Genomic DNA, 11,700 nt, shown 5'->3' on the forward strand with positions numbered 1-11,700 from the left:
ACTTCGAGCACACCAGTGTCTTTACTTTAGTATGTTCAACTCATTACTGAACTACATACTATACTTCGTTGCCTGAACGTACTAGACCATGCCTTCGGCTATCGTTACTGGTGCTACGGGTAGGGATCAATGCATCACATCGGCCTCTTAACTTTCCTATCTAATTTCGATTCAACAGGCATAACAGGTAGCGCCATTGTTTACCATCTGTGTAAAGATTCTTTCTATGACAAGGTTTACTCGCTTTCCCGGAGTAATCCGGGGTACCAGGATTCCAAAATCCAACATGAAGCCCTCGACCTCCAAACCAGTGCAGATGATATGGCGAAGACTCTTGCCGGCATCTCCGCCGAGTATATCTACTTCTGCGCATACCTGGAACGGGATGACCCTGCGGAATCATCTCGCGTCAATGGTGTTATGCTTTCGAACTTTATCCAAGCACTGGAGACTACTGGGGCAATCAAGAACCTGAAGCGCTTCGTCCTCACTTGTGGATTTAAGCATTACGGTGTGCATCTCGGTAACTGTAAACAGCCGCTTCTTGAAGATGACCCCATCCTGGATGGTAACAAAGGCGGGATTTCCTGGCCCCCTATCTTTTACTACGACCAGCAGCGCATTCTTGCCGAGGCCGCTAGTCGCGGTCAGTGGGAATGGATCGTCACACTTCCGGAAGACGTCCTAGGATATGCACGAGGGAACTTCATGAATGAAGCTACTGCTCTAGGTTTATACTGTGCTGTCAGCAAAGTTCTTCCTGGCTCAGAACTGCCGTTCCCCGGATGCAAAGCCAACTACTTTGCTTTCAACTGCTGGACTTCGGCCAATTTACATGCCAAATTCTGTCTGTGGGCTGCGACCGCAAAGAATGCGGGTAATAACATCTTCAATGTGATGAATGGGGATACGGAATCTTTTCAAAATCTCTGGCCTCGCCTTGCGGCTCGCTTCGGCTGCAAAATCCCCAATCCTATGTTCCCTAATGGTGGCGTCCCGGACACGAAAGGCTTCAAGGATTTTGAGTCCACTACAGTTCGGATGCCAAATAAGCATCCGCTGACTGTCCATGGGGTAGACATTGGTGTATCTCTCCACCCAGAGAAACAAGAAACTCCAACTTTATTCCTCCAGGTCGATCCGGAAAAATGGGCGAAACGGCGCGATGTCAATGAAGCATGGGCCAAGTTACGAGATACTTACAAACTTGACCAAGTAGCGTGGGACAAGGCTACATGGGATTTCTTAACATTTGTCTTGGGCAGAGACTGGAGCTGCGTCGGTAGTATGAGTAAGGCAAGAAAGTTAGGCTGGACAGGTTATGCCGATACCTGGGATGAGTTGGAGGAGACATTCGAGATTCTGGAAAAGGAAGGAATCTTGCCACCTGTGGAACAACTGAAAAGAGATTTCTAATCGACCTGGTTGGGTCTATGGTCTAGGGTAGGGTTAGCTTCTGTGTCAGCAGCGGACGAAATAGGAAATGTATGAGTACGCCCTAAGCCCCACGCCCTAGATTCCAAGGCCAACCCAATGAGATTTACTCTATGAAAGATCCTATGGTTTTAGTATACCTACCTCTCATTGCACCCGTATCTTTACAACATGATAATATAGTGGCTTATAACTTCCAGCCTCAAACAACATGCAAAGGAAATATACAGTTTTCGGTCACGATAACTACGAAAGGAGGAGATGATCAGTCCGAGTCGTGCTGAAGAGTTGGAGAAAATCAAGTTTTCATGCAACCTTCCCGCACTCCATTGAACGGAACATATCCTGTCTTTCGTCAGACCTTCTACGCGTTTTGGGACGAACTTGTTGTTCTGCGGAGCTTAATCATTCAACAGCAAGGATTCGAACACGATATTACCTGCGTTGAACCCGACCTTTGATCTGAGCAACCTGCTGCTTTGGCCCGCATTGGTTATGGGTTACAGAATGTGGAAGGCATTAAGGTACCCTAGAATTCATCTGTAGCCTTGAGGAAGGCACATCGGGTGTCGTTGTGAGGCACTTCAACAGGCCAAGGAAGGGAATGTAGAAGTTTGTTACAAGGGAAGTAGTAGAGCTTATTTAAGATATGTCTTGATGTCCGTTAATCTGTCGAGGTAGTAGCGTTGTCATTTTGATGGGGCAAATTCTAGGCGCAGACTACACCTCCCCTGTCGACATGAGGCTTTAACTAGGGCCATTCGCATTGTAGCCAATGTGCTTAGTTCGAAGGAAGTACGAATTATGTCTTAATCATCATCGCAGCAGAGATAGACATAATCATGACTTATCTGATTTCTCTAATGGTTAGAGTATCTGCTCAAATAGCTCTAGCACTGCATCTTGAAAGAGTGCACACGATATTGGTGTCTCGCAGTCACAGCTTGCAATGCACCACGAGGATCTTCCCGGGTGCTGAGAAGAATTGTTTCATCCAAACCATATGGTTTACAAGGCAGTACTCACTTCATTGTGCATGAAGGTACCGTGCTCCCAGCAGATGAAGTGTAGCTGAAGCTTAAGGTTACAATTAAGTATTTTGATGCGCCGGTGTAATTATCTTCAGCCTTCCAGAAAGCTAAGATGAAGGACATATTATATAGAGCATTACCCGGATCACATATAAACGCATATTTATAGTGTTGCCATGGCTCACAGTAGATTATTCTGATGATTACCTGCTCTAACCTTGAAAAGGACTATAAGTAGCTAGAGGGTGTCATGTAACCCGACATTACAAGTTTCTCCGCCCCATATCTGGACTTCCAAGTTATTTATAACTTAATATGGTAACAAGAACTCGAGAAAGCTGGGAAATAAGAAGATGCAGCATTCTCGACTCGGGTGATCTCTGATAGATGCGACATGCCAACTATACCTCTGACTACCTTGGTACGCTGTAAGTTACCAGAAGAAGTCATTTTATCTCGGTCATACCGAGGATCACTACCAAGCATATTTGATCAATTCCAGGCTTATACTACAACTACAGATAATGTTATTCAAGGCTTTTAGCGCTTGGTCACACTAGAACTAGCACACGGTCGCTGTATGATTTGAATATTACCCGTTTTAAGCGCTATTTGATATGTTAGTTTAAAGTTAGGATTCCGTGTTCGCTAATGGGAGGTAGCTTCTAGACAATATCTCAACCCCCGGGCACAACACATTGTGACTTTTATCATCCGGCTCTAGTAGTTCATCTGTGCAAGATGTTCTCCACTGCAGCCTCTCCAAGTACGATCATTCAACAGCTCGAGAAGGTGGTGGAAAATCCAGAACTGTACAGGAGCCATCGCCACGAGATTATTTCCCTTGCAAATCGCGTTGAAGTCGAGCTGCAGAGTCCCTTCGCACTTTTCCAAGGTATAGTGCACGCGGTCAGTATCCTAGTTGAGCTTATCCCTGAGACTTACTAAACATGCATTAGGCAATGCCTATAGTAGCGGTACATGTATGCCAGCAACACAGGATCCTTCATATGATGCAGGAAAACGCCGAAAAGGGACACCCAGCGACGAGTACGGCAGCATTGGCTGAAGATACAGGCATCAATGAGCATAAATTAGAGGCAGTGCTGGAATTCATGGCAGCTAGGCATCTTGTGGATCACATTTCTTACAAAGAGTTCGCTCCCAATAAGCTAACTCGTCTGCTTCTTACACCTCTTTTCATGGACGGTGTCCTATTGTAGTATGCTTTCCCCTCCAGTCTTCCTTTCTTACTTCTCTCAGCACACTGATAAGCTTGAAACCTGCAGCCATGATCATTTTACCCCGTCCTTCACAGCGTTGAATTCATTCTTGTCCTCTCCCGGACAACGGTCAACCGCTTTTCAACTCGCTCACAACACGTCGGGCGGGATCTACGACATGCAGCAAGCTCACCCGGAGATGGCCAGAGCTTTTTAAAACTACCTACAGCTAGAACACTCATATCTGCCCAGTTGGCTCAATGTTGTCGACTTCCAAAGCGAGTTCGCAGAGAACACATGCACGGATACGGTATTGTTTGTAGATGTAGGGGGTGGAAATGGCCAGCAGTGTGTGAATCTACTGACTGAATATCCAAACATGAAAGGGCGAGTCATCCTTCAGGACACTCCATCCGTGGTACAGGATGCACTTCCACATAACCGCGTAGAAAGAATGACTATTTTACGGAGCAACCGGTGAAATGTGAGATGCGGTATCCCTGGAAAAGGAGACGTGGATTATGGCTAACTGATATACCTCATCGACTCACATTACAGGTGCAAAGGCTTATCACTTCCGACAAATCTTTCACAACAACGATGACGACGCGTGCATTCGCATTCTCGAGGCTCTTATTCCTGCCATGAGCTCGTCCTCTACACTTTTCATAAATGAGAATGTACTACCAGACGAAGAACCGTCTACAAAATATAGGGCCAGCCTTTCTATGACAATGATGGCCTTGTTCAATACCTACGAAAGACGGGAGAGGGATTGGCACCAGCTCCTAGGTAAGGTTGGCCTTACGGTAAAGGAGACTAGAAGATTTAGCCGGCACGGGGATAGTATCCTTATGGCAGTGAAGATAGAGTACTAGGTTAAGCATGAGAGTTTCGAAGTGGATTCAGAAACTCACAATGATTTCTCTCTCTGTTTCTGGATGTCTCTATTGGTATTAGTTCTTCGTGGAACATAGAACAAGTCACACGCACGGATTTCACTACGAATGCACTAAGCCTCTATGACAAAGGTCAGGTTCGTAGCTCTAGTATTTGCATCTGTTCCTAAGATACCCCTGTTTTCTGGGTAGTTCTAAGCATACATGGTGCGGCTTACATTCGTTCTTCAGGACTACGGTTGATCTAACAGTGTCGATCCATGACATACATAATTACGTATGAATTAATATTTCGTTAAACTACATGCCACTAAACTACTCGTCTAAAAAATTGGCTTAATATAAACTATCATATATAACCGAACACGGTGGAGAAACATCCCGTTCCTCATCGGGAAATAAACGGCTCGCGTCTCAGCCGGCAACTGTTGCTAGCCGGGACCTCGTACACAGTGCCCTTGGGCAATGCAAAGATTTTAAGCGAGCTTTCTAGATTGATTAAACGTACATGATTCATGGAATGGGACTGAAACCTGTCCACATGGTTTAGCTTCTTTCACAAATGTCGTATGACGAGGGATCGGCCAGACGTCAGTGGAGACCATTACGAATGCCACGCGGTGGAAGTTGCCGATCACCACTCCTAGTAATCCCAACCAGTCGGATAATAAATCCGACCGTTGGGATATTCGGTTATAACCATGCATGGACTTTGAGACCCTGTATAATTGTAAACGTCTGACTATTGCTAAAGTAGGGGGGTTGGTCTAGTACGATGTGGAGACCAAATGCGGGTTTTCCTTTTCCCGGAATAAATAGAGCTGTATTATCATTATCGAATGTAGTACAGAGTATTATACAATAGTAAATTGCTGAAGCTCACGGTATAGCACTGTGTGTTCGCGATAGTTGCCGAACGTGGCTCAATTGCATAGTCTGGGCAACTTTCCAAAGCGCTGTAGAGCGAGTAGAGCCTGTGATAGTTGTCGCAGGACTATTCTCGGACAAGGGGTAAGTATTACTATTGCTACTAATGATAGTCGAAGCTTTTTGAATAGCTAGGGAATGCAAATACCAACATTGGGTCTCTATTTCTATTCGTGAGATCGTTTGGCATGGCAATTATGTTATCCATGCATGTATCTATACAGGTTTCTATTTTATGAAAATTCGTACATAAGAAAAAAGGGAAAGGAGAGAAAGAACGACTCAATGATCGGGGTTTGGAGAGTGATGCACCGTATATTCCACATCCTTCTTGATGATCATCTTAGTACTGCCCTCGCTCCCGATACTGTTTCGTTCATCACGATCTGAATGGGCCCCCGTCGATGAGCCAGGTTGAGCAGAGGTAACTGTCGTCTCTCCGGCTCCAACCTTCGGCCGGAATAGGTCTGGCTCGGGTGCAGCAACGGATCGGTTTTGAAGCGACTGTAGTGCGTAGCTGCCTTGGTTGCTGCGACCACGGTCTGACGCGTAGGGGTAACTTGTGCTGAGGTTGGACTCGCCGGCGGTACCGTAGGACGTCGTGACGGCATTCATGAATGGTCGAAGACAGAAGGCTGTGCAGGCAATTAAGGAGTAGTTCAGGGCGATTTGCGTCCAGGTGTAATGGCTAATGGCATCGAAGGTAGGATTCCGAGAGGAAGTGAATGATTGAAACTCAGAGAGCCGCACAGCTTCAAAGGCAACAAGCCTAAGGATCATTTGGATTAGTATTGGTGTGGCAGAGCTCAGTGGACAGGTTCGACAGCATGGGATACATACGGAATTCTGGAGGCGAAGGCCACCATGATCACTAACTTTGGCTTGATAGCCATTTGGAGCCCGTATATTAAGACTACCGAGAAGATGAATAATGCGATTTCGGTACTGATGTCAATCGCCGTGATGAATTGCCATCGTGCAAACTATGTTGTTGTTAGCATTACTGACGTCCATCAATGCTGCGTACCCTTGAATTGGGTGATATACGTACCAGGCTGGTGCAATGCTCTCTAGGAGTCACCCACGGTTTATTAAGTGAGCAGTCGACCGTGATCACAAGGACGGAGATAACGATTCCTGCTGTTGTGAAGGCGAGGATTCCCCAGAGGGTATTTTTGTGTCTTCTCCGAGGCGTCAATCGTGAATAAATGGCCACGACGCAGCATCTTGAAAGGTACAAGGTGATGAGGTAAAAAACGTCGCTCGCGACAACGGACTGAGGAAGTATCAGATAACTTTTTTCTGGAGACTTTGTGTGGTATCGAAGAGCAAAAAAGTAGACTTACATTTTGAATACTCCTAACGACATGATCGTCGAGGAGGTGGATCGCCGTTCCGAATCCGATGGATGCGGCATGAAAAACAATAATTGACTCCACAACCGCAGAAACCTGAATTTATGGGATAAGCAAAGGTGGATTTGAAGTGCCTTATGACAAGTGCCCAAATTCACAAGGCACGATGTGGTGAACTGCACTTACAGTCGCCCCAAGAAGAATCACATCGTCGATGCCGAACGGAGGACTAAGCAAGAACCGGACGTAGAGCCGGATTAACAGACACACCAACGACAGCACCAGACAAATAGCGGACACTATGATGATAATTCCCGCATGGTGGTCACCGTCAACCGTTTCGAATGGCGGTGATTGACCAGGAGGTACTTTGATAGCCATTATCTTCCAATGGCCGTACTGTCTAGATCAAACGCGCCATGGGAGCCGGCGTTGAATGATGCAGGTGTAAAAAGTGGCCACCGACAAGGGTGGAAGCTGAGGAAAACAAAAAAAAAAAGTACGACAAGGATTCGGGTCAATGATTGATATGTATATTGACCAACGTTAGTCTTCTGCATCAGGAGACTTAAAACTGCTCTAGCAGGGTAGCGATCGTGGGAGCCTGCGTGTCCCATATGATATGCAATAGACTCGCCTGAACCATAGACCTGGTACTGGCGCTACCACATGAGTAGCCTGTTGGTGCGTGCCCTTTGGGCCAGGGGACTATAGAAATTGATTGAGACTCAGTGCATTTTCGAGTCTCAGGTTACTTTTCTGTCTATGGTCGGGCCCGATCTGGACCCGTAAGCCCGATCTTTGATTTGATTTTAACACGTTAGGGCTTAACGAAGTCGGCATATTGTAGAATAATCCCTGCAAAGGACTCCATCGTTGCATTAGACTCCAAATTGTTCCGTAAGTGCCGTAGAATCCTGTTACACTTGCTAGTGAGCTGATAACAGATCTTTAAGGTTTCAACTATTCCAGCAGGGCTATGCAGACGATGGTCTGCTAATCTCTATGACTGTCACCCCAGGTGAAGCTCATGCTATGCCAGAATCTACCAGTGTAGAAGTCCAAACAAGGCTCAGCCACCTAATCGCGCACACTCAAAATCGTACGATCCAGCACATTCTATGAACTTTAACTGGTACCTGAAGCAACGCAACCGCCACGAACTGGCCCAGCATCTCCTTAATTAAAGTTTGATCTTTACTCCAAGTAGGCTCTTCCGCCCCATCCGAGTATTCAACTGTTAACATGCAAACCAAGATTCCGTCCAATCGGGGCTCCCAGGGTTACAAGTCGAGTCTGAACTTATGACAAATTTGACATCAGCGGCAACTCCGGCGCACATATGGGTCCCCTTTGGCCCCCAGGCCGTAGCAGTTGGAGGTGAACTAGTGACGCGTTAGGTGCAGAGGTAATATGTGGTAGTAATCCCGAACTATTGCTTCCCCGTCCCGTCGTATTTCTTATTGCTTTGTTTCAGATTACTAAAAACATATGTTCGTTAGGGGTTGAGGATGTGGTGTTCCAACACTGACTCGTCCTCGTCCAAAGAAGGGGGGGTGGTGTTGAGGCTTGACTGACCACAAAATCCTGCACGAACGAATAAACCTCGGCAAATTGGACTGGATCTTCAATCATAATGCTGTAGTCCTCGAAAAAATTTTCATTCGTGGAATATGAGTTCATATCGAGGTGGATTCCACAATTCATCGACAGACATAAGCTGAGCTCGAAAACAACCAAAACCCAGACCCACTATTCTTAGGGCAATGCACGTGCCAAGCCGCTATACAGAGTATGTCATATGAAATGTTATTAACGCTAATATAATAGATTGCTGTACGCACGCTACTGATGCAGCTAATTGAGTATTTGGTAATGACCTTGTTCTTTGTTATTCAACAAGGGGAAAAGGGCCATTGCCTCGTAATGCACACTTGATCTACCCTACATGCGCTTACTGCTTATCCCCGTCCACAGTTGTCCTTCCCTTTACAGGTATCTCCACTACGGGATCGGCACTCCCGCCAAGAAGGCTTCGTAATAAGCTTCGAGCGGACCCTGACTATCGAGATTCCTGTCTTCTGAGTGATCTGGCTCTGGGTAAGAGCACGATGGATGTGGGGGGTTGTCGGTGGAGCTACGGTGGGCCTTCCAGTTGGTTTGGCCTGATTATTCGCTAGAACCCAGAGACGGTGACTATCACGTTGCACTGTGCAGCAAGGTCCTTGAGGGGCCGAAGTTTAGCAGATTTTTTTTTTCTCTTTAAAAAAAAGAAAAGGGAGACACAAGGGGAAAAAGCTGCGGGACAACAACTCGATACAAAAATCTTCTCCTATTCTATCTATTGCCTATTAGAATTAGTTGGTGCTAACCATAGTAAAAAGTATATAACCTCAAATGTCACGCTTAACCAGTGCAACGGGAGGAATATAGACGTGCCGGCCGCGGAAGATGTAGTATAGAATGGCAATAATCATAATGCCACCGTACATCACCACGCACCAGTTCATCGATTCTCGGTCGACTGTCGAGGTCAAGGGAAAGAAAGCGAACACAAACACCGGGACCAAGAAACACAAGGCACCGATGTTAATGGCCATTCCAAATCGACCCAGGCTCCACCGGCGAGGTGGAAGGGGCTCGCCACGGATCCGCTTGAGCAGCACGCACCCAATCGTAATAACGTATGAAGACATAAGCGACCCGATCGTCAAGGTGACGATAGCCAAAAGGGCTGTTGTCGAACCGATGTTGATCAACGACAGGAGAACTGTTACCATAAGAGAGACCATCACCGCATTAAGCGGAATGTTCCACCCCGGAGTAACCTATATAGATCAGCATCGATGGCCTGAGGCTGCCACCAGAGGGGGCGATTCCACTTACGTATCCAAAAAACCCGGAAAATGGAAGACCGCCATCTCGGGCAAAAGACCAAAGCTGCCGAGAGGCCGTGGCCAATTCCGTGATTGTACTCGCGGTGAGCGTAAGAACCAAGATCGCGGTCATGGTGTTCGTGCCGGGAAGACTATTGGTGGCATTATAGAACACTTGAATAAATGGGTAGCCGGTGGGGGTTGCGAGGACCTCGTCGATATCACCCAAGGTGAAGCAGATCGTCACCAGCATGAGAAATCCCGCGCAGTCATTGATCAGAACGGAAGTGATCATAGCCTTTGGGAGGGTCTCTGATGCGTCTTTGATCTCTTCGGCTGGATACATTTAACCATATTAGCCGATCTCTCAAGCCCAACGAGAAAATGGTTCACTTACACATATGCACGGCGCAGTCATATCCAATTAGGGCGGTGATAGTAGTGGAAAATCCAACTAGCGTTGCTGTCCCAGCGCTGTTCCATCCACCACCGTTGTTAAACTCCGTGAAGACCTGCTGGGCGCTTCTGCGAGGAGCCAGAACCCAGAGAGGGATGATAATGGCAAAAAGCCCAACAACATGGAGGATAAGAATCAGGACTTCGACGAAAGGCAGTTTCTTGGCCAGGAAGGTATTGAACAAGATTCCGAAGAAGGTGATGGCAATCACCAACAGCGTTCCATGCCAGCGCTCAAAGACATAATCCTCATGGTTAAGCACGATGAGACCCTGAATAATAGTTCCCGCAAGGAAGGCAATTGAGACAATGGCACATTGCCAGCCCATAGCACACAGCCAGCCTAGTTATGCGAATAAGTCATATCGTCCGTGATCTGTGGAGCAAATATTCCTTACCGGTGATGTAGCTCAAGAATTTCTGGCAGCTACGGGGTGCGAATTCTGATACCCAATGGTATTGACCTCCAGATGTCGGGGCCCTGCGTATATCAATAAGCACCAGTGAAGTAGACGAAGGTCGGGGGACAATTACATCGAAGCCATTTCAGCCAAACTGAGAAAAACAAGCAGAAACCCACACGCGACGATAAGGAAACCCCAGATCAGGCCAGCGGTACCTCCATCGGTCAAACCTTGCTCGAGCAGTCTATAGGGTATAGTCAATATACAGATGAGTAAGGCTTTCAATACTCAAGAGACGTACGTCAAGATAACCTCCCATGTTGCGATCAATGTGCAACCAAAACCGACAATAGAGATAAACCGGAAATTCCTCTTCCATAAAGTAAGCGACAAACTGCAAGTTCGATCAAGGCCAACAAAAGACATACACGTAACACCTGCTCTCTGCCTAGAGCACTCATGTCTGCCTGGTCCTTCACGGTACCCCGGTATTTGGCGGGCACAAAATGACCTCCTTGCGCCGCTTCATCGCCATATGTGGTTGAGACTTGGGGGCCACCTTTGAGGCTGTTGAGCGAGACCATATTGGAGACAACGGCGCAATTATTTGCGCATCAAGAACAATCGTAGTCTCTGGAAAGGATGGGTTCAGAACGACAGGGATGTGAAGAAAGAAACCGAGCGTTTAAACCTGAGGAGTTCTAAATAAATTGGGTGTAAATTAAACTAGAAGGGAAAAACTAAAGAAACCAGATGAAACGAGCACGTTGAATCTAGTACTAGCAGATTTAGATGCGCCACTCCCTCGGAGATTTTCAAAGCCGGAACTGGTCCAGGGAGTTGGAGATTTGGAGTTCGTAAAAATCCCCTGATATCCGAGTCATCAACCGTGCTAATGCCGTTCTAGAAGCAATGTAGTATACTAAACGGCATTTAACACGCGACTGACTCGGGAACTGCTTCCACAATTAGATTTACCGGTAAGACATGCAGAGCTATAAACGACGATGCAGAGGCAACAACGTTCAGGATTAGTTCCTTCATGGTTCTGCTCCGTACGAGGTTACATATGAATAATAGAAAATTGAAAAAAGA

At 46.6% G+C, this 11,700-nt stretch overlaps 4 protein-coding genes across 4 annotated transcripts; 2 read left to right on the forward strand and 2 right to left on the reverse strand.

The window, feature by feature from the left end:
- Positions 1-88: 88 nt before the first annotated feature.
- F9C07_2076051 (NAD dependent epimerase/dehydratase family protein) lies at positions 89-1,416 on the forward strand (the record flags this gene model as incomplete). The annotated part of the gene is made up of 2 exons (XM_041295335.1): positions 89-119; positions 179-1,416. 2 exons carry the CDS (start codon positions 89-91, stop codon positions 1,414-1,416), a joined length of 1,269 nt encoding a protein of 422 aa, XP_041151224.1.
- A 1,501-nt stretch (positions 1,417-2,917) lies between these two features.
- On the forward strand, positions 2,918-3,905 carry F9C07_2264015 (uncharacterized protein; the record flags this gene model as incomplete). The annotated part of the gene is made up of 3 exons (XM_041287508.2): positions 2,918-3,374; positions 3,425-3,687; positions 3,755-3,905. The coding sequence occupies exons 1-3, from the start codon at positions 3,207-3,209 to the stop codon at positions 3,903-3,905; spliced, it is 582 nt and encodes a 193-aa protein (XP_041151223.1). The 5' UTR covers positions 2,918-3,206.
- Positions 3,906-5,443: 1,538 nt separating this feature from the next.
- On the reverse strand, positions 5,444-8,351 carry F9C07_2174436 (uncharacterized protein). Its single transcript, XM_041295327.2, has 6 exons — positions 8,127-8,351; positions 7,056-8,075; positions 6,861-6,965; positions 6,566-6,790; positions 6,355-6,497; positions 5,444-6,283 (listed from the first exon to the last, which is right to left on the reverse strand). The coding sequence occupies exons 2-6, from the start codon at positions 7,248-7,250 to the stop codon at positions 5,797-5,799; spliced, it is 1,155 nt and encodes a 384-aa protein (XP_041151222.1). The 5' UTR covers positions 7,251-8,075; positions 8,127-8,351; the 3' UTR covers positions 5,444-5,796.
- Positions 8,352-8,555: 204 nt separating this feature from the next.
- Positions 8,556-11,417, reverse strand: F9C07_1938016 (amino acid transporter). The gene is made up of 7 exons (XM_041295311.2): positions 11,034-11,417; positions 10,907-10,977; positions 10,736-10,849; positions 10,600-10,682; positions 10,143-10,544; positions 9,756-10,081; positions 8,556-9,697 (listed from the first exon to the last, which is right to left on the reverse strand). Exons 1-7 carry the CDS (start codon positions 11,187-11,189, stop codon positions 9,263-9,265), a joined length of 1,587 nt encoding a protein of 528 aa, XP_041151221.1. The 5' UTR covers positions 11,190-11,417; the 3' UTR covers positions 8,556-9,262.
- Between the last annotated feature and the right edge of the window lie 283 nt (positions 11,418-11,700).

Source organism: Aspergillus flavus, chromosome 8 (assembly GCF_009017415.1).
Source record: "Aspergillus flavus chromosome 8, complete sequence".
Classification (NCBI taxonomy): Eukaryota; Fungi; Ascomycota; class Eurotiomycetes; order Eurotiales; family Aspergillaceae; genus Aspergillus; species Aspergillus flavus.